Raw genomic sequence first — 19,819 nt, 5'->3', positions numbered from 1 at the left:
ATACAGTCAGCCAGAGTCTGACCACTGGCAAATGGAATCAATCAAACTTCAAATTAAACATTGGTGTGCCAAAGTTTAAATATCTTTTTTTTTACAGCTATTGTCAACTGATTGTACCATAGTTTTATTATACTAGTCTGTCTCATATGAAAATCTCTGAACTGATTTAATTCCTAACACTAGTATAAAATCACGAAAAATTCCAGGAGATTCATAAAATTCATAGATAGAGCCAGTAGAATAGAGTAGTTAAGATACTGGACTAGAACTGGGAAGACCCAAGCCTAGCTACTGGTGAGATTGGGTGCTCATTCTCTCATGAGACAACTTATTTCACAAGGTGGACTTTGTGAGAATAAAATGAAGCAGTAAGTCTCTATGTAAGCTGGCTTGAGAAAAGGTGTGGATATAAACCAAATGAATGAAAGATTTTTTTTACTTCATTCTGTTATACCTTATTGCTTCTTGTATATTGAAGATTAACACCTTCTGAGATTTTGTTTTTAAAAGTCCTATATATGATAGAAAACTGGAGTCTTTTCAGGTCACAGTGAGCAAGAGATGAAATCCCTTGTGTGGCAATCACTGTGTTAAAAAAAGTAAATTTGTCTGCAAGTGGTAGAAAAGCTTTCACAGACCTGGGGCCAGTAGTAACATGTCTGACAGCTCAAACCACCAGTTATAGGCAGCAGTCAAGAAGACAAGAATAGGATGCCTTATTCTAGTTCCCTTACACCATGATTTTTGGGAGAGAAAAAATAAACACTATTTCATAAGATGAGTACATTATTTTCACTAGATTTACTTTGAGTTGAGATGTTAATTCTTTGTGCTCAAGGACATGAAAGTTATCTATTACAAGTCTGGTCAGGCAAGCTTTTTTTTTTACTGAAGAAAAAGAAGCAGAACACTTAAACTTGTGCTGATTGTGTTGTAAGGTATTTTTAATTAATCTTAGGTCCTAGTAAATATTCCAGAAGTATTTTATTTGAAAAACATCTAAGATGTCAGCAGATTCTGTGTCCTATTTGTGACCAGAGACACTGAGGAGATGGATGTTTTACTGAGGTTTTTCAAAGGACAAGAAATTCTTCAAATGTTTTTTAGAAAGGGATTCTTTCTTTCTGTCCTAACAAAACATCTAAATGTATTTGTTTTCTACTCTGTCCTGTTCAGCAAGGGAGCTGCCTCTAGTGGCCTATTGTTTGGATAGGTAAACATCAAGACATATCAATGCTCTTTAGGAAGTATATATAGTATTATTAGGAATATAGTATATACTACTATACTATATGCTATGCTATGCTGTGCAATGCTATGCTAATAATATAAGGCTCAGTAGTTAAAGATGCTGAACTTGTTAGCCTGGGTTTGAGAACCAAGCGCCGCACAATGGGGTGAGCTCCTATTACTGGCCCCAGCTCCTGCCCACTTAGCAGTTCAAAAGCATGCAAATGAAACAGTATTCCATGCACCTTTGGCATATAGCCATGCTGGCCACATGACCACAGAAAATATCTTCAGACAATGCTGGCTCCATCAGTCAAGAAATGGAGATGAGCACCATGCCTTAGAGTCAGACAGGGACAGGAAAACCTTTACCTTTACATTTATTTTACCTTTATCAAGTTAATATATACATACACACAGATGATGGATAGATGATAGATAAGATAAGATAAGATAAGATAGATGGGATAGTCAACAAACCAGCATGTAGTTGACCTAACCTAGAGGGAATCTTTAATTCTTTTCTTACTGAAGAATGCTTGAAGAACAACATTTTCATCATCTAATATGTACATTATTTTTACCAGTGGCTTACACTAACTGTTTTCTCAAGAATTACTTGAACAGGTGAACAAGAATAGAGCATTTAACCATTTCCTCAGAGAAAACATACTCCACCTGTTTTCAATGAGAAGAGAGAACATGATGTTGCATGGCAAACATTCCAGAAAGAGAGCATTCACAGCTTAGAAAGACTTGATCCCATCCTGGGAAATTATTCAACATCTGACTGCACTTGTAACCCAGGCGGAAGAATTAGCTTAGAACAATTACCATCTGCCTGAGAAAAATTCAGTAGAATCCATGATCATTAATATTGAACACAGCAATTCCTTTATCTAAATGTGTTCAACAGATTTATCCTGGAAAAGCAGGGATTTTCAAGCCATCTTTCTTTTCTCTTTCCTTTCCTTTTTAAATCAAGTAATCTCTCAGCCAGAAAATTCTTTGTTCTCAAAACCACACTAATTTAATTCTACCCACTAATACTATTCTGGCAGTTTCTATTTTATGTTACACACATAAAAATAAAATCCTTACAAAAAGAGAAAAAGCAAGGTAATTGTAAATGTGGAAGTACATTTTCAATATAAATCAAGCAAAAAAAATATTTCAGGATCCCGTTCATGTTAGGGTAGTTTGGAACGGAATTTATTTTAAATAAATACATTCTGTCTAAATTTTTATGTAAAATTCTTGAAGTACGTGAAAAGAAGCTCATAAAAAGAAGCTCATAAAATTGCACTTGGAGCAGAAAATTGTTGGCATCTTGAGAAAAATGAGGCATGCTCCATATCAGGTAAAGTCCCTTTAGATCAGTGGTTCCTAACCTTTTTTGCCATGCTCCACCTAAGCTTCTCTAAAATACTGATCCCCTCCCCCGTGACATATAATTCTTACTTTACTCAAAAAATGAACTCTACTCACGCAGAGGAAGCCTAAAAGGACATTAACTTGGTTTAAGCAAGGTTCAAATTGCCCCCATTAAAAGTCAAATTTCCCCCCCTGTGTAGCGTGGGTCCCACATTGGGAAACACTGCTTTAGATTTATATTTTCTATAAAAGTACACTCTTTAAGGGCTGCACCATCTTTGCTGCCTCTGCTCCATCCTTCACTTGTTCCCTACTATCTTTAGACATAGAGGAAGCATTTGGAGTCAAAGGATATGTGTGAGGGAGGAGACATACATGTAGCAGGAAGCCAGTTAGACACCATGATACAAAAAAGATGCTGAGGCCCTAAAAAGAGTGGAAGGGTCTGGATGCTAAATTGTAGAATGAAGGGCTAAGGGAACTAGGTATATTTAGACTAACAAAGAGAAGGAGACATGATAGCCATCTTCCTATACTTGGAACAGCTGTCATGGGAAGAGGGGGTTGATTTATTCTCCAAAGCATCTGAGGAGCATGGGTAGAAGCTTGTTAGGGGGAGAGCCAACCTGAAATTAAGGAGAAATTTCTTAACAATGAGAACAATTAATCAATAGAACAGCTAACCTTCCAGAGTCGCAGATGCTCCATTGCTGGAGATTTTCAAGAAAAGTTTGGACAACCACCTATCTGTAATGGAATAAGGACTCCTGCCTTGAATTGTGAAGACTTCCAAGTTCCCTTCCAGCTCAATAATTTTATTTCTATTTCTTTATTTGCCTCAATAAAGTGTCTCTTTTGGTGTCTATATTTCTGTGCTATACAAAACTAAAATGATTCATTGAAATACTTACTGATATATTTATTTAAATAGTCATGTTAAGTAAAAAAAAATCCTCCTCAGAAATAAGACGAATGGAAAAATCATAATACTGATAGGTATAGCTATCAATGTGTTTTCCGAAAGAATTATGAACTTATCTTCTTGTTATTACCTATACAGATTCATAATATCTTTTGAATGCAAAATTGCAATTCTGTTGAAGTCATGTTTCACTACGTTTTTGGATTTGTGCCTTTTGAAATGATCAACACTTGATTAATCATGGGACCTGCCCGTGCGGGAAAAATTCTAGGAAGGAAAATAGTTGTTGCTTACATTTCATTCCAATGTATTTGAGAACATGAACTTTCATCACCAAAGAATAATAGATGTTCAACTGCACTGAGGTAACTAATTGTTTCTTCTTTTATTCCAATGCTAAAACTTCAATCTACCGCCTACTGGCTGGCTGGCAGGATGATGAGGAAGGCATATGGGCATAACCAGTTCCTATAAACCAAAGTTCCAGTTTTGTTTTGAAGGGTGAGATACTATTTTATTTTATAATTGGATGCATGCTTGATTATTGTAATTTCTAACTGTGGAAATGGGTACATCTTGTGAATGAGAAACAAGCAAGCTGAGATAGTGATTTCCACTGATCAATTTTCTATTACCATTAAAGGATGGCAATTTTTCCCATTGTAACATATCCTATGCAATTCAAGAGAGTTGAAAAATATTATGATGTTCAGTGACATGGACCTACCTGGACCTGATTGAGCTAAAAGCTATACAGGATTGGATATGGTTAATACTTGAGTAAGAGACCACCAGAAAGTTCTGGGGCTAAAAGAACTGTAAAATACTTCTACATCAGGGGTGTCAAACTCAAGGCTCGGGAACCAGATCCAGCCCGAAGGGTCTTAGATTTGGCTCATGGGTGGCCCTGGAAACAGCGAAGGACCAGCCCATGATGCTTCTGCCAGAAAAGTCAGAGCTTTAGGGAGGCTGTGCATGGCCCTCCTGAGCTCTGTTTTTGCTGGCAGAGGGCTGCAGGAGGCCATTGTGGCAAAATATAGAGCCCAGGTGGGCTCCCCAAGCTCCATTTGGCTGGATTTGGCTTTAAATGAAATACAGACTTCAAATTTGCATTTGCCTTATTACAGGATTTTTTTTTTCAATTTCCCAATCAAGCCTTATTCCTTTTTAGTTCTTCAGTACAGTAGTTTTCCATTTGAGTACTAATGAGCACTGACTCAGTTTAGCTTCCAGACTCACTGGATATAAAAGTGGTAAACATCAGTGTGGTTGATACTGGGTTAATTTTAAGCACATATTTTAGATCAATCAATTTTTTTTCATTATACAAAGACTTAAAACACAAAATAGAATACATGTAACCCTTGATTTATGCCCAAAATTTCTGTTGCTAAGCAAGACAGTTGTTAAGTGAATTTTGTCCCATTTTATGACTTTTCTTGCCACAGTTGTTAAGTGAATCACTGCAGTTGTTAAGTTTGTAACACAGTTGTTAAATGTATCTGGCTTCCCCATTGACTTTGCTTGTCAGAAGGTCAGAAAAGGTGATCTCGTTACCCTGGAATACCGCAACTGTTATAAATATGAATCTGTTGCTAAGCATCTGAATTTTGATCATGTGATTATGGGGATGATGCAATGGTTATAAGTGTGACAAGTGGTCATAAGTCACTGATAGCTAGATAATAGATAGATGATAGAGATAGATAGATAGATAGATAGATAGATAGATAGATAGATAGATAGATAGATAGATAGATGGAGAGAGATAGAGAGATAGAATAGCCATCTGTCTGTCTACCGAAAATAGATAGCTAGATAGACAGGCAGGCAGGCAGGCAGGCAGACAGGCAGGCAAATAGGTAGGCAGGCAGGATAATGGCATTTTTCTGTCAAAGTTCAAAGAGCAAGGCACTGTTTCTTTGAAGTAAATTTCTAATAGTGAATTTTGATGGAAACATAGGTGTGCATCCAGAAACCGTGTGTGTGTATGTGTGTGTGTGTTTCTTTCTGGATCTCATCTTATACTGAGTATTAAATTGAACAGATGGTTTCAGCTTCTAAAATGTGAAATCTCTCAGAGGATTCATGAATATATTGGACATGAATTTCCACGTACTTCTCCAATCCAATGAATAGAATGAGACTGAGAAACAAATGTGTCTTGTGTATAATTAAATTCAGTTCATATTATCTGAATGACAGAATTTTTTTATCTGACTGCAGGGATAAGTTTACATTAAAAAGAGTAATGGGAAAGAAAGAAAAACAATAGATTTTTACTATTCCCCTACCCACTCACATTACTGCATTAAATAATGGAACATTTACCTTTAAAATACAGTAATTTAGCTTCGAAGAAAATGTAGCTCAAATAAGTTATACTTCTTTTTCCTACCAGATTGTGGCTATACAGTGGTTCTGAGTTCAGAAAATGGAATATTGTAGTAGTATATTGTGTAAGCATAGTTAGTTAACTATTACTTAAGACAATATCTGAGTCCAGCCAATTATAATTCAGAAATCCATCAATAGTTTAATAAATGATGGATTAACATAAAGTGTAGAATCTATCATTTTCATTTTCATCTAGTTCAGAAAGGAATTTTTAAAAAAGGGAAAGAAGATGAAATTGAATTGTTAGAATATTATAAAAATGGAATTTCCTTATAAAATAACACTTTCTTGATTCTTGGCTATTTGTTGTTACATTGCAAAACTTCATTATGCCTTTCCTTCTTCAAACTTTCGATAAACTTTCCACATGGAAATCATACAGATAAATGGTCTGTTCTTGACTCCTCAGTCTGGTCTAGATCCTGACCTCCTGAGTCTCTTTTAAAAAGACAAAAGGTTCATCTTGATGGATACTAGAAGAATCTAGCTAAATGCTGCACATGATGACATATTCCTCAAAGAGCATCTTTCCCAAATTGGAATTCAATAACAGTTGGATGAGAAGAGGGGGAAAAATACATTTAGTCCTCTATTTCCATCCATGCTTTCTTGTTAGCTATCTTGTAGTTGTTTCTTCTTCTTCTTCTTCTTCTTCTTCTTCTTCTTCTTCTTCTTCTTCTTCTTCTTCTTCTTCTTCTTCTTCTTCTTCTTCCTCCTCCTCCTCCTCCTCCTCCTCTTCCTCCTCCTCCTCCTCCTCCTCCTCCTCCTCCTCCTCCTTGTCTAGATCAAACTTTAAACTGGCAAAATGGTCACCTTTTTGGCCTTGTCATTGGCCAAAAATACCAGCAGATGGGCCAGCTACATGGCATTGGTTTCCTATCTGGTCTAACCTGAAGGGATGACATTTCTTGACTCCTTGTAGAAGATTCTAAGACCCAAAGTGCATTTCTAAAAATAGCATTGCAGGTGCTATAAATAATTGAAAATCAATGCAAACTATTTTCTTTTAAATAACTGTGAAAATGGAGGCAGCTATGCAAGCTTATTTGTTCCATAACGCCAAACCACTGGTTAATGAGATATGAAAAACTCTGGACTCTCCCTCTCTGTATTGCTTGTTTTCTACTTTCAATAGAACAATGGCATCAATTGCCTGGTTCAAATGAAGCAGCAATCATTGGATTTACATAGAGCACTAAACCTATTCAGGCTTACTGAGTAAATCATAATTCTCACACAACATGCTAGGTCAAAACAGAGCAGAATACATTTACTAGGCTGTGCAAATGTTTTCAAAGAGATATGAGATGGTGCACAAATTGTCCATATTTGCCCAGCTGTTTATCAAAACTGATGCTGGTTCTGTCTCCATGCCAATGTGGCTTCTGACATATTTGGAATTTGGAAAAAGACCTGCTTTACCAATTGAAAAAGAGGTGCTTCAATACCACCCTTTCAAGGAATTTTCACAGTCTTAGTATGTATCAAGCTGGATCAAATTGGCATGTTAGAATCCCTATCTTTTAAATAATTCCCTCAGTTTTTAGGGTAAAGAGAGATTCTAGTTAGTTTAAATCCAGATGTGCTTCTATGCTTGAATTGAAAGAGGAATTTCCTTTCTTAACAGTGAAGTTCTCCATAAGAGCAATAGGCAATCATTCTTTTTTATGGGATAAGTTAAAAAGAAGCACTTGAGGGGATTTGGAGTTTGGGGCTAAACTTTTATTTCTAACTTAGATACTTGAGTTATTAATAATCAGACTTTGTTATATTTGTTTTGCATTGCCCTGTTATTCCTTTAACGTAACCAAGGTTTGGTTAGATGCCAGCTTCATGCCCAGATGAATCTTGTCATTTTTTTCAGTAACTAGAACTCAGTCGTAACATACAACATCTTCTACTATCTTCTAGTTATGGTTGTAAGGTTGCAACGCTTGCACTTGTTAATGTTACATTATCACAACAATTACTGGATTGCTTTGAAAGGTGCAGGCATCTTCTCTCCAATTGAATTTAGAAAATAAATAACGTGAAATGAATGTGCTTTCCATAAAAGTGCTACTTTCAGTGGGCTTAAATTATATCTACTCACTGTGGCTGATGTTGACTGCAATTGTATTTTTCCCCTAATTAATACATCTCTGGAAATGCCTCCAGGATAACTGTAATTGTTTGTTCATTTGTTTATTAAATTTCTACATTGCTCATCTCACCTAAGTGACTTTGGATGGTTTACAATAAAACGTAATGGTGCGGGGAAGTTTTTAAAGCAGCCTCTGCAATTCCATTTCACCCCAATGCAGAATTAACAACACTGAGATAATTTGGCTCAGTAATATTACAGTTACTCTGATTTGCTTTAGAGGGTGTATAATGGTTGCTAATTGGGGTGGAGAATTATAGCCACAGCGTGAATTGCCAACTTGCCATTCACACATTTCACGAGAGTTTTAATCCTTTCCAGACTCACCAGTCACTTATAAGTCTGTTTTGGTAAATCTCTGTAATTTTGCATTGTTTTGGCCCTTTGCATTATAGAGAACTAATTCTGTGAAGCACTGGATATTGTCCTTACTTCCTGGAGCACGCATGTTTGTCAAAATTGTAAAACAGGTTGCAAATATTCTTACTGTTTTTCTTCTCTTATAAAAATTGCCTCTTTTTAATTGTTTGAAGGTTAAAGGATCAAAATTAACAGGGTTAAATTCTAAACTCAGCCATGTCTAAACTCTTTTTCCCATGTTATTTGTTTCCTTATTTTTGATATTCAGCTAAGGAAAATAGCAGTGTGGGGACTTCTCCAGCTATGCCATGAATCTCCGGACACGCTGGAATTAAGTCCTGCATTTGGTGTTCCTTATTTTGCTTTGCTTTTCATTCACCTTGAACTCCGATGTGATTGCACGTCTGAGAACAATGTTCTTTACAAACTCCTGCCATGGAAATCTTTGTGATTACAAAGGGTGTTTCCCATTTGCCATATGTTGTTTGCTGCCGGCACATACGCTGCACAAATGCTGTTTCAGAGGTGACTGGTTTTGCTTTTGAAGTAGAGCACAATGTTTAAAGCTGCATGTAGACTATACATCTGAAGGAGCTGTTTGGATAAAGAGGATACATTTTATAATGCTTCCACCAGTTTGGCCTCTTAAATTATATGGTGTGGCGTATTCAGTTTGGAATGGTGTTTTGAGATGTAATCCATTTGAGTTTTGTGTTCAGACTGGATAATGCTTCCCATCTCTCCGGATTGTAGTGCGTATACAGTAAATGACCTTCCCATGGAAGAGAAATTAAAACAGGTTATAGTTTCACTACGGAGAATTTTAGGTTGTAAATTTGAGACAAAAGCAAAGACAGATCACTAAATTTGCTTCTTATGTGGCTCTAATAGCTTTTTCTTTCTTTTTTTCTTCTAGTAGCAAAACTATGATTTCTATTTCTATCTCAACCTGGTTTAAGTTATTCTAGAGAAAAATAAGAGAAAAAAGTTTATTATTACCAACAACTTGTTTTCAACTTTTTGCTGGCCACCGAGTCACAATATTCTAGGACTTTAGAACTTGCTTTTAGCCAGGCATAGTGGCTGCTGGTGATGTGTCATCTTATTTTGCTTTCTTTATTCAAATTCATGAGCACCACCCAACTCCAATGAACTCTGTCATTAAGTTGTCAATGGCTGGCTATCCAAGAGGATCATTTTGGGTCTGCATGCTGAGAGCCAGTCACAGCAGATGTTTTTTATTTGTTTGTTTGTTTGTTTGAATCAGTCAATAATGCCAAACATATATCAGAGAAGATGCCCCATCCAATAGCAATAACAATACCGTGTTTCCCCGAAAATAAGACAGGTTCTTATTTTCTTTTTACCTACAAAATATAGCTTGAGCCTTATTATGAGGGGAGAGTTTATTGTTTTGGGGTTGCCAGGTGGCTGCTCTCTTGCGAGCGGGCTCCCAAAGAGCAGGGCACATCCTCAGGGGCGAACGGATGTGTTGCGCTGTTGCAGCAGCACAACACAACAGCCACGAAGCAACCACGCTCACGAGTAGCCACCTGGCAAACCCCCTTTCCAACTGGGCACAGTGCCATTTACTGACCAAGGGGTATCGCCAAGCCATGTGATCACCTGTTCGCCGCTGCCCGGCTCCCATGGCTTTGCACCTTTGAAATGCCAGTGAATGGTGCTCTGCATGGATGGAGAGGGGGGGTTGCATGAACAACTGTTCCACTCTCGCTCACGCACCTCCCAACCTCACGATGCCCTGGGCCAGCTCTCCCTGCAGAGCCAGAGCACCTCCGCTATCCCAGAATGGCTTTTTCTGCGACTTCCAAACTGAGTCTTCCAGCAGTGGCCACTCTGGGCGTACGCTCTGTGGTTGTTCGCTCTGCCAGCAGCTGGCCCACAATCATAGAGTGTATGCCCAGAGTGGCCACTGCCAGAAGACTCAATTTGGAAGCTGTCGAAAAAGCTATGTGGGGTGGCAGTGGCGGCCGCGGCAGCAGAGGTACCCTGGCTCTGCAGGGAGAGCTGGGCCAGGGTATTGTGAGGTTGAGAGGCACGCGAGTAGGAGCAGAACAGCCACTCACGCAACACCCCTCTCCAGCTGTGCAGAGCGCCATTCACTGGCATTTTGATGGCGCCAAGTCGCGGGAGCCGGGTGGCGGCGAACAGGCACTCACGTGGCTTGGCGATACCCATAGGTCAGTGAATGGCGCTGTGCCCAGCTGGAAAGGGTAGTTGCTGGGTGGTTGCTTGTGAGCTTGGTCACTTCATGGCTGTTGTGTTGCGCTGCTGCGATAGCACAACACAACCGTTCGACCCTGAGGATGTGCCTGGCTTTTTGGGAGCCTGCTCGCAAGAGAGCAGCCGCCCAGTAACCCTCCTCTTCAGCTGGGCACAGTGCTGCTCACCAACCTAGCAGTATCCCGAAGGCACCAAGCAACGCAATTATCTTTGCCTCCCCCCGGTTCCCGCGGCTTGGCACTTTCGGGATACCGCTAGATTGGTGAGTGGCGCTCTGCCTGGCTGGAGGTGGGGGCTTATTTGTGGGGGAAGGCTTATATTTTTGCTCACCAGAAAAATGTGGCATGGCCTTATTATGAGGACATGTCGTATTTTCGGGGAAACACAGTAGCATATTGGTTCATAGTGATTTACAGTACTCTCTATGTGGTTTACAGAGTCAGGCTATTTCCCCCAGAAATCTGGGTCTTCATTTTACTCAGAAAGATGGAAGTATTGTCAAACTGTGGTTAACCCTTTTGTTAACTATTTTCAGTAAAATTCAGTTGAAATTGAAATCATATTTTTCCTAATTGACGTTGGCATGGAATTATTTCCTTATTTTTCCTATATATCTGCCACTTCATGAATTATTTAAAATCACAACCTTTCAAAATGTCAGAATACCCCATCATTCATCAAATGCAAACTAGAAAATAAACATATAGTTTACTGATTTTCATTTTATTATTTATTCATATTAGATTTTATATTAGTTCATTGTGTTTTCTACCCTCCTATTAAAAATTATTTTAATGAGATTTTTGAGGGGAATTATATATAATTATATTTAATAATACTCTCTTTTGAGGCAATATCTCAACTATCCAGTCAATTTACAGTATGTTTTCTAAAGGATAAAAATTACAGATCTGAATTTTGGAAACTCTGTAGATCATTATAGCATTTCAAGCTTATTTTTTAATGTGATAATAACAGACAAGACTGAATTTCAGTATTGGAGAAATACTACATAATGATTTATAAATAGCATTTTTCTGCTATTTTGAACTACGGACATTTGATCCTCTAATACAACATAAGCGTAACTATTCATTTCATATTTTGTTCTATTCCAAATGTTTTGAAATGGAATGCAATATTTTTGCATGTTTTTGATGCAGAACATGATTAGAATTAAATTAAATATATATAGAAAGACATTTTGGCTCTGCAGTACTTCTAATACTGTACTTTGTAAGATTTTTTTAAAAACTTCAATAATCATTCAATAAACTTGTAATGTTACCTGTTGAGAGCTAAAACCATCTAGTTTCCGGGTAGGAGAATGAAGATGTGCATTGCAGCTCATGTTATTTCTAAATAAAAAGAAAGAAAATCCCCACCTTTATCAGTGCTGCTAGCTGCCAGAAATAAGAGAGATGACATAGACAGGTGAAGTAGAGATCCTAGTTACAAGTCTTGCATTACAAAGCAATACAGAAAATGAAACCTTCTCTTGGAACCTGAAAATGTGAAGTGTGTTAGAATACTGGCCTTGGGAAATTAGGCTAAATTGGGACAGAGACAGTTGCAACCACAACTACAGGGAAAGCCATGTGTGCGATTTCTGGAATTAGTGTGATGCTATCAGTGAGAGTCTTGCAGGGAAGGTGCTGCCTTTGATGATAAAAGTACAAAGGTGTGCAAGGATTTTAGGCATGTGTTGCTTTTTTTGCTAGCTCTGTGTTCTTGATTAAGCTGTCGTTGGTTGTGGTTCCCAAAGAAATCTTGTAGGCTTAAGTGCTCCCATGTTTACGCAGGACACTCTCTCCGACTCTCTTTTTAAGCACAGTTCGTTTATTGGAGTGAGCAAGATTTCTGAAGTTTAGTTAAACTTTGGAAATGCCTCTTTCTTCAGGGGAACAGTTTTGATTTTGAAAGGTATGATTCAGAATGTGGGATGCATGCAACAGGTAGCCCATGCTCTTAAAATGATGCATGGACTATGATCCTCTGCTTACTGAATGGGAGAATCAGACACACTGAGTTCAATAAACTTCTAAGGAAATCATCAGAGGCTGCAGCCCTAGTTATATGAGACACAATGTCAGGGTTCCAAATAGCATCCTCAAACAAATAATGGTCCAAGGCTAGAAGTTCCTCAAAGTTGCAATTTATTAAAAGAGCCATGTTGGCATATCTGGGGAAACCCGAATCTCAAAGCTTCCAGGTTTTCCCACCCAGTTGAAAGTTCAAGATCCTGCCCCAGCACACACAAGTTTATCACATGGTCCAATCTTTCACTGCCACAAAGACAGATTCCACCCATCCAGTTCTGGCCAGGTGCAGAGACAAAGGATGGCCTTGGCTTCCTAAGAAAAATGTTGCTATGGCTACATATCACCCAACTCCACATAATCCCCCCTCCCAGTTTCCCACAGTAGAAAGTGTGGTAGGCCTAAAGTCCATAAAGAAAATATGGCTTGCAGGCATGACACACAGGTGTCTCTAAAATTTTAAAAGCGATTTTGCCTTAAAATGAAACTATGCATATCAATTTCTACATAATAATCCATCCTATGAAAAACAAAGAACAAAGCTAATTGCTTTAGCCAGTTAATTGTACTATGTAAAATGAATAAAGTTTATTGTCTGAAACTTTTGTTTAGTGCATGCTTAGGAAAAAGATAAGACCAAATTAGAATGAGAATTTGGAATAAAAAAATAAGTAGATCAGAGGATTCTATGTCAACTGTTTAATTTAGTTTTCTTATATAGCATATGAGCATGTTAAGTTTATAGAAAAGCTAGCCAGAAGGTTCTTGTTTCATTGCCTGGAGCCCAAAGACTTTTTAGAGTGTGTAACTTTCAAATATTATGCAATTTTTATATTGATAATTTACTATTGAGATACTGCAATCTGAAAACATTTATTGTTATTACAATTACCAATAGGATTTGTTTTATAAGTACATAAAAGTTACTTTTCATGTACAAAACTTTTTATTTAGCTGCTGTGATCTTTTGGTACCAACTCTGAGAGTACATTTTCATTACTTAAAAATTGCAAAATTTGCTTAATCTAAATTATAAATGAAATTCTGATTGAAAAGATTTTCAGAGCAAAATTTTAATTCTCCTGCTAAAGACCTCTGACAGATCTGAGAATGCCAACATTTATTTATTTAACATTTATTTCCCCATTTTAAACTTATCTAGTTTTTATTAATACGGCTAATCATGGTTTTTAAATTTGACTTTTAGAGTTTTTCAGAGCTCTTACATTAGTTTTTCAAATAAAGAAATGTCCTATATTTCTAGATATCATTAATTCAAGACATGGTAAGTTTTAATAATAATGAAAAATCTTGCCGTTAAATCTTGCCATTCAGAATTGAAACATTTTTATGTTGCCACAATTTAAATTAAGGCAACAGAGACAGCGAATCATAGGATTCTTTATAAAATGTTAATTTTTCCCAATTATTTTCACAAAAAAATTGACAAAAAGCACTGCTTAAGTGCCACATAATGGAATGAGCTCCCATTACTTGTTCCAGCTTCTGCCAACCTAGCAGTTCGAAATCATGTAAAAATACAAGTAGAAAAATTGGGACCACTTTGGTGGGAAGGTAACAGCATTCTGTGTGCCTTTGGCATTTAGTCATGCTGGCCACATGATCACGGAGATGTCTTCAGACAACTCTGGCTCTTTGGCTTTGAAACGGAGATGAGCCCCTTCTTCATTAGGCACATTTCAAACTTCTTGGTACAAACTTTGTAAATTAGCAGTCAATTTAGGACAAGGAGTCATTGATTAGCAAGATATATGCCACTGAAACACAATATTGAGCATCCCAAAAGTGCTTTTTCAAGAGGGAACTAGACTTTCTGGTTTTTCTTTGAAGACATTTCAAAGAATGAGCTGAAGAAGCTTCTTGGATGAGAAGCGAAATGTCTTCAAAGAAAATCCAGAAAATCCAGTTCCCTCTTGAAAAAAGCACCTTTGGGATAACCATGATCTGGATGGCTGAGAATCTCCATAGACACAATATTGAGTAGTGTAGAGGTTAACAGAGGTTACCATAGCATCTTCTCTTAAATTTGGAAATAAGGACAATCCTAGATTTTTTTAATCCTAAAAATCAAACTTGGGCTTTATTCATTTGATTTGATTCATTAGATGATAGAAATTGCACTCAGTTCAATTGCACATTCAGATCTTTGAAACTATGAACAAAATCCTTAGATGGCAAAGCCCAACAAAATAGCTTGAATTTTTTTTTCCTTCTCACATATCCATTTTTTTTTGTTTTGGAAGAATTTACTAAAGTTTTATTAATTGTTCTTGCCATTTAGAGGCTGATGCTGCCAAGTAAGAATTGCTGGGAAATTCACAACTACCTATATTTTGTGTAGGTTATTAAAAACAAAAATAAAATAGGTCCTTGTGAGATTATCCAGTTGAGATTTATATTTACCTTTTATGCAAATGATATCTGAATAGATATCATTATATCTATAAACAATTTCAGCTGGTAGAATAGTCTTTGGTAGGCATCATCTAGAATTGTCCTTTATGTTATAATTTTGAACTTGTTTTACATATAAATAGTGTTTAGTCTATTTCTGCCTTTTCCAGTAGATGTTATGCTTAGTTTCTCATCTGTAACCACAGAGAGGATAGGAACTTGCAGAAGGAAGTCATAATTGAACAGTGTTGCTTGGCAAAATATGAAGTAATCTTTAGAATGGATTTTAGCTGTTTAGTTTTTCAGCCTCAAATTTAAAAAAGGAAATACATGCATGTGATTATTTTAATTGCTAGACTGTGTTTTTAGATAGAAAACCCTTCCAGCCAGGGAACTGAGAAACATGCCCGCTATCATGCCAATTTCACAGCTGGAAAAGGAATCTGATGCATATAAAGAATCTGGCAAGATTAACCTGAGGAACTAAGGCCTAGCTTTAAGGTTCTGGCAAAATCCACTTCTAGTGCAAGTACACTATTCTGAACCCTGGATTCAGACTCTGAAGCAAGTGCAACCTACCAAGTCTATGTAGGAACCACTCTCAACACAAGAGAATTCAGTGTCAGAAAACTCAGATTTTGCAGTTTCTGGTTTCTGCAATTTTGGTAGCAACTGCAATGCTGGAAGGGGATCCTTCAACCTGGCATCCACCTAGCTGATTGGTAGTATCTCTTGAGTATACCATCTTCTGCTAGACTTTTTGGTTAAGGATTTTTTTTTTCATATTGGAAGGACTTTATTAAGAGAAACCAGATTGGTCCTCTAAGAATGCCTCACTTTGAAATACTGTCAGCTAAGCAAAAATCATCAACTCAGCAGAAGGAAGAATTTGTTGCTAAATGTAAGCATGATTTCTTTAACTTTAAGCAGGGTTGATGATAAAGAAGCGTTCCCATTTTCCCGTCTCCCTGATGTCAGCAAAGTGGAGTAACAGAAAACTGACAAGCAACTATCAACTAAATGTGCAATAAAGTTTCACACCTGGAAATCTAAATAATTGCTGCCCAGGATTATTTTTTACCTTCACTAAAAGAGTCACATGTTTTAATACAAAATACACAAGCAATTCAATTTTTATTTTTTGTCATACTACTTCAGTTTGCCGGGCAAACTTTGATCTTATTTTGAAGTTTCCAAAAGCTGCCCCTGTTGCCAGGTTTGGGGGAAAATCTGATCTTACAGGTTTAACTTAAATATTATTTCCATTTTGAAGCCTGTCATGTGGGTGCACCACAAAGCATATTTGGTTTTTGCCTTGATGCCTTGGGTGGTAGCATGCAATAAGTAACAAAATACTGAGAATAAAAGAGAAGCCCTGGAATATATATATCCCTCCAGCTATTGCCCAGTTGAGACACAGAGAGAGAGAAAAAGAGACAGGATGTAAAGTAAAACCAGTATTTTTCTTTTTGATCAAAGGACAGATTCTCCCACCACCCAGCAGGCGATTAACACATAAGTAAATTCTCTTGTAAAAGCCACTGACTGAGGGGGGGTGGGAGCAAGTATCTGCTTAGCACCTAGAAAGCAAACTTCACTTATCCGGAATGCAGTTTTAAAAGAAAGGAGGAGGCGGAGAGGAAGCGATTCCTTTTCCAAGTTCAGGGTTATAAAGGAAGTTAAATCCTCTCAAAGAACTATCTTTCAGTAGAGTGATAATTCCCCTGTGGGTTCTTCTTGCTCACCTTGTGACCATTTCCACATTGGTAAAAGAGGAAGTAGCAAATTAGGGCCTGTCACTTCATAACAAAAGAAGTGCTAAGGCTCAGGATGGGGTGCCCAATAAACCAGCCTTCAGCCTTATTGACAATATTGGGGAGATTCAGTAGCTCTCTGTGGGATCAGGCTGCTAAGGGACTGTTTCCATTTCCTTTTTACCATACACTTTCTCAGACCCTGTTAAAAGGGCCAGACATTTGCCCCTTGACGTGATGTCACAGTTGTCAAACGTTTGTTGGCATAAGTAGCTGGGCAGTCCCAAAGATCTCCCTTGGACCCATCTCTTCTTTGCATTTCTATTACAGAGGAACTTGCACAGTTATTACATCTGCCAGCCTCTCCTGACATTGACCCCTTATTTAATATTGCTCTCTTGCTCTCTGTCCGTACCGCCCCCGCCACTCTCTGTGTTATGGATTTGCCATGCAGAGAGGTGAAAAGAATAATCTACAACTCTCAGACTTCAGTTTGCTTTATGAAGGGACTTTACCTTAAAGTGAACGTTGGTATGTTTCACTGGTCCAAACATCAGTGTGACACCCTAAATTCGTCCAAAGTAAATTGCTGTCATTTCCTATTGAACCATTTTACAAGTTTCTCTTAGTAAATCAAAGCCATCATTCTATATACGTAAGAAACCACCACTTCAGGAGCAAGAACATGCCCTTCTCAAGGAATGCACATTCATATTAAGCTTCTGATCCATAAGCTCATTGTCTGTGGTCTTGGGGAGCCATTAACTGTAGAGATTTTTTATGGGAAGGTTTTGTTGAAACAAAAATGCACTAAAATACAGAAAATATAATCCATTTAGTCACAAACAACTAGTGATTTATTTTTTAAAAGGACGTAAAACTATTTTATTAACTCACCAGCTGCAGCTGAATCATAGTTTAGACTCTGGAAAATGTTTCTTGCAAGCAAATTAGTGCAACAAAACTGGCTTTTAGACTGGTATGAATCAAGTAGAGCAAAGAAAGAACAGTCTTCAGGAAATAGTGCAATTCCAACCTCTGTTTAGAAAAGGGCCCCTCCTTCCAAACTAAATTGAAAACAAGTTTTGTAAAACTACTAGCATCTGCTAAGAAACAAATTACAATGTTTGACATCTCAAGTCAATAAATATTAATTTGCTTATTGTTTAATCATTGCTTTCAAGGTTATTCCCACTACTCCTCATCCACCCACTTTATTTTGTATTCAATGCCATTATAATTGGTTTTGCAGCAAGTGCCTTTACATATTGCCTTGACTGTTATAACAATTAGGAATAATTGTAAAATGTTTCAAATTGAATTTGACCAAACAAAAAGGAATGACAGAGGTTGGTTTTCAGATAAAAATCTTTCACAGGAACTGTTTTTTCTCATTTATTTTCCATTGATTTCCTACACTTTTCCAGTATGCTTGTATGGTATTTCAAATTTTAAAATAGTGAGTGAGATTGATTACTAGGAATATGATAACTCACATTAAAGATCAGAAGGCAGATTTAAGTGATTTGAGTAATGTAATCAGCAATATTATCTGCTATAAAGACAAAAGCAGAGTGAGGAAATGAGCAAAACCAAATCTGAAAACTTTGGTCATGAAAACACCTCTTTAAATCAGATTGGTTGAAGCTTAGCCATAAGTAATGTAGAATTATCTTCATGATAAAGAAGATGTTTAAACAGGGTAGCCTTCTATTGGAGGACTGTAGTTGTGTAAATTGTGACAAAATTATTTTAAATCAATGCTAACTTTCACCTTTAAATTCAAACTCAAATCACCCATTTTACCAGTGGCATGTCCCACCTAGAATATTATAAGGAGTCTATAATGAAAAATGAAAAAAATTGCTACCTTCTATTTTTCTACCTACCACTACTGTCAGTGCCAGCTACTACTATTTGCAAAAGGAAATCTGCAACATTTATCAGAAGAACAGGTATTGTTATATAGTTAACTATCCTGGTCAGCAAAATTTATATTAAAAAATCACTGCAGAAGATCTTTGATAAAAGGGCATGTTTTCAGTGCATTTTGCAAGGGTAACATCTATTAGATGAAAAAGAAGGGAAAAGAGGGAAATAAACCATAGAACAAAAACAAAATGAACAAACACTGGAATTAAGTATAAGTAATCTGATAAAGACTCCACTTGATTTGGATTATAAAGTCACTCCCCCCCCCCCAGTAACTTTAAATTTCCATTCCTGGTTTAGTTGAATTATAACTAATCTTGCTGTTGTCTATAAGTACCATAGTTTAGCAAAAGACCCTAGTATTTTTGTGTTCTACCATTACACGTGTGTTTGTGTATACATCCAATAAAAAACAACACATAAATACATAGAAAGTATACTGGAGCCATTTTTTTGTGTTTTGTTTTCTTTACATAATAAATCACTTTAAAAAAAGACACAGAGAGGCAACATGCCATCAGTCAAGATTGATTATCCTTCATTGACCAAAATGTGAATCAATAGCTATGAGTGTGTTTCATTTTTCCAATGTTTAGGCTGTCTAATTTCTCACTGGAAGGAAAGCAGCTGCTCAGTGATTGAAACATGAAGAAAGATGTGTTGGAATCAGATAAGCATTACTTCCAAAGCAGGTTTACCTCAACATTTGCTTGCCTTTGTAGTCCTATGAGCCCTTGTGGAATGCTGAAACTGAGCCCTTATGCTCAGTTTGAATTGTAATCTCATGAGATATATTTAAACCTACCTTTAGGATGTTTTGGTTGCCGTTTTGCTTGTCACCCAACAAAATACTTGTACAGCTCCGCAAACTGAAATTATAAGCAGGGAAAACATCTGACTTTTGATTATCATCATACTATAATGCCTCTAATTGTCATCCTTTATTTTAATTTTCTTTTTTGGTGGTTTATGAGGCCTTCCCCGCATTTCCCTCCTTTTTTATCTGAAG

General features: G+C 37.1%; 1 protein-coding gene across 2 annotated transcripts in view; it reads left to right on the top strand.

The window, feature by feature from the left end:
• ERC2 (ELKS/RAB6-interacting/CAST family member 2) overlaps positions 1-3,987 on the top strand; it is a 439,036-nt gene extending 435,049 nt beyond the window's left edge. For both annotated transcript variants that reach the window (XM_032211271.1, XM_032211270.1), the window contains exon 15: positions 3,961-3,987. In XM_032211271.1, coding sequence (XP_032067162.1) covers positions 3,961-3,987 — 27 coding nt within the window. The remainder of the gene's footprint in view (positions 1-3,960) is intronic.
• Positions 3,988-19,819: the final 15,832 nt, after the last annotated feature.

Source organism: Thamnophis elegans, chromosome 2 (assembly GCF_009769535.1).
Source record: "Thamnophis elegans isolate rThaEle1 chromosome 2, rThaEle1.pri, whole genome shotgun sequence".
Taxonomy (NCBI): domain Eukaryota; kingdom Metazoa; phylum Chordata; class Lepidosauria; order Squamata; family Colubridae; genus Thamnophis; species Thamnophis elegans.
Note: the sequence above shows the minus strand (reverse complement) of the source record. Positions and strands in the feature narration are given on the sequence as shown.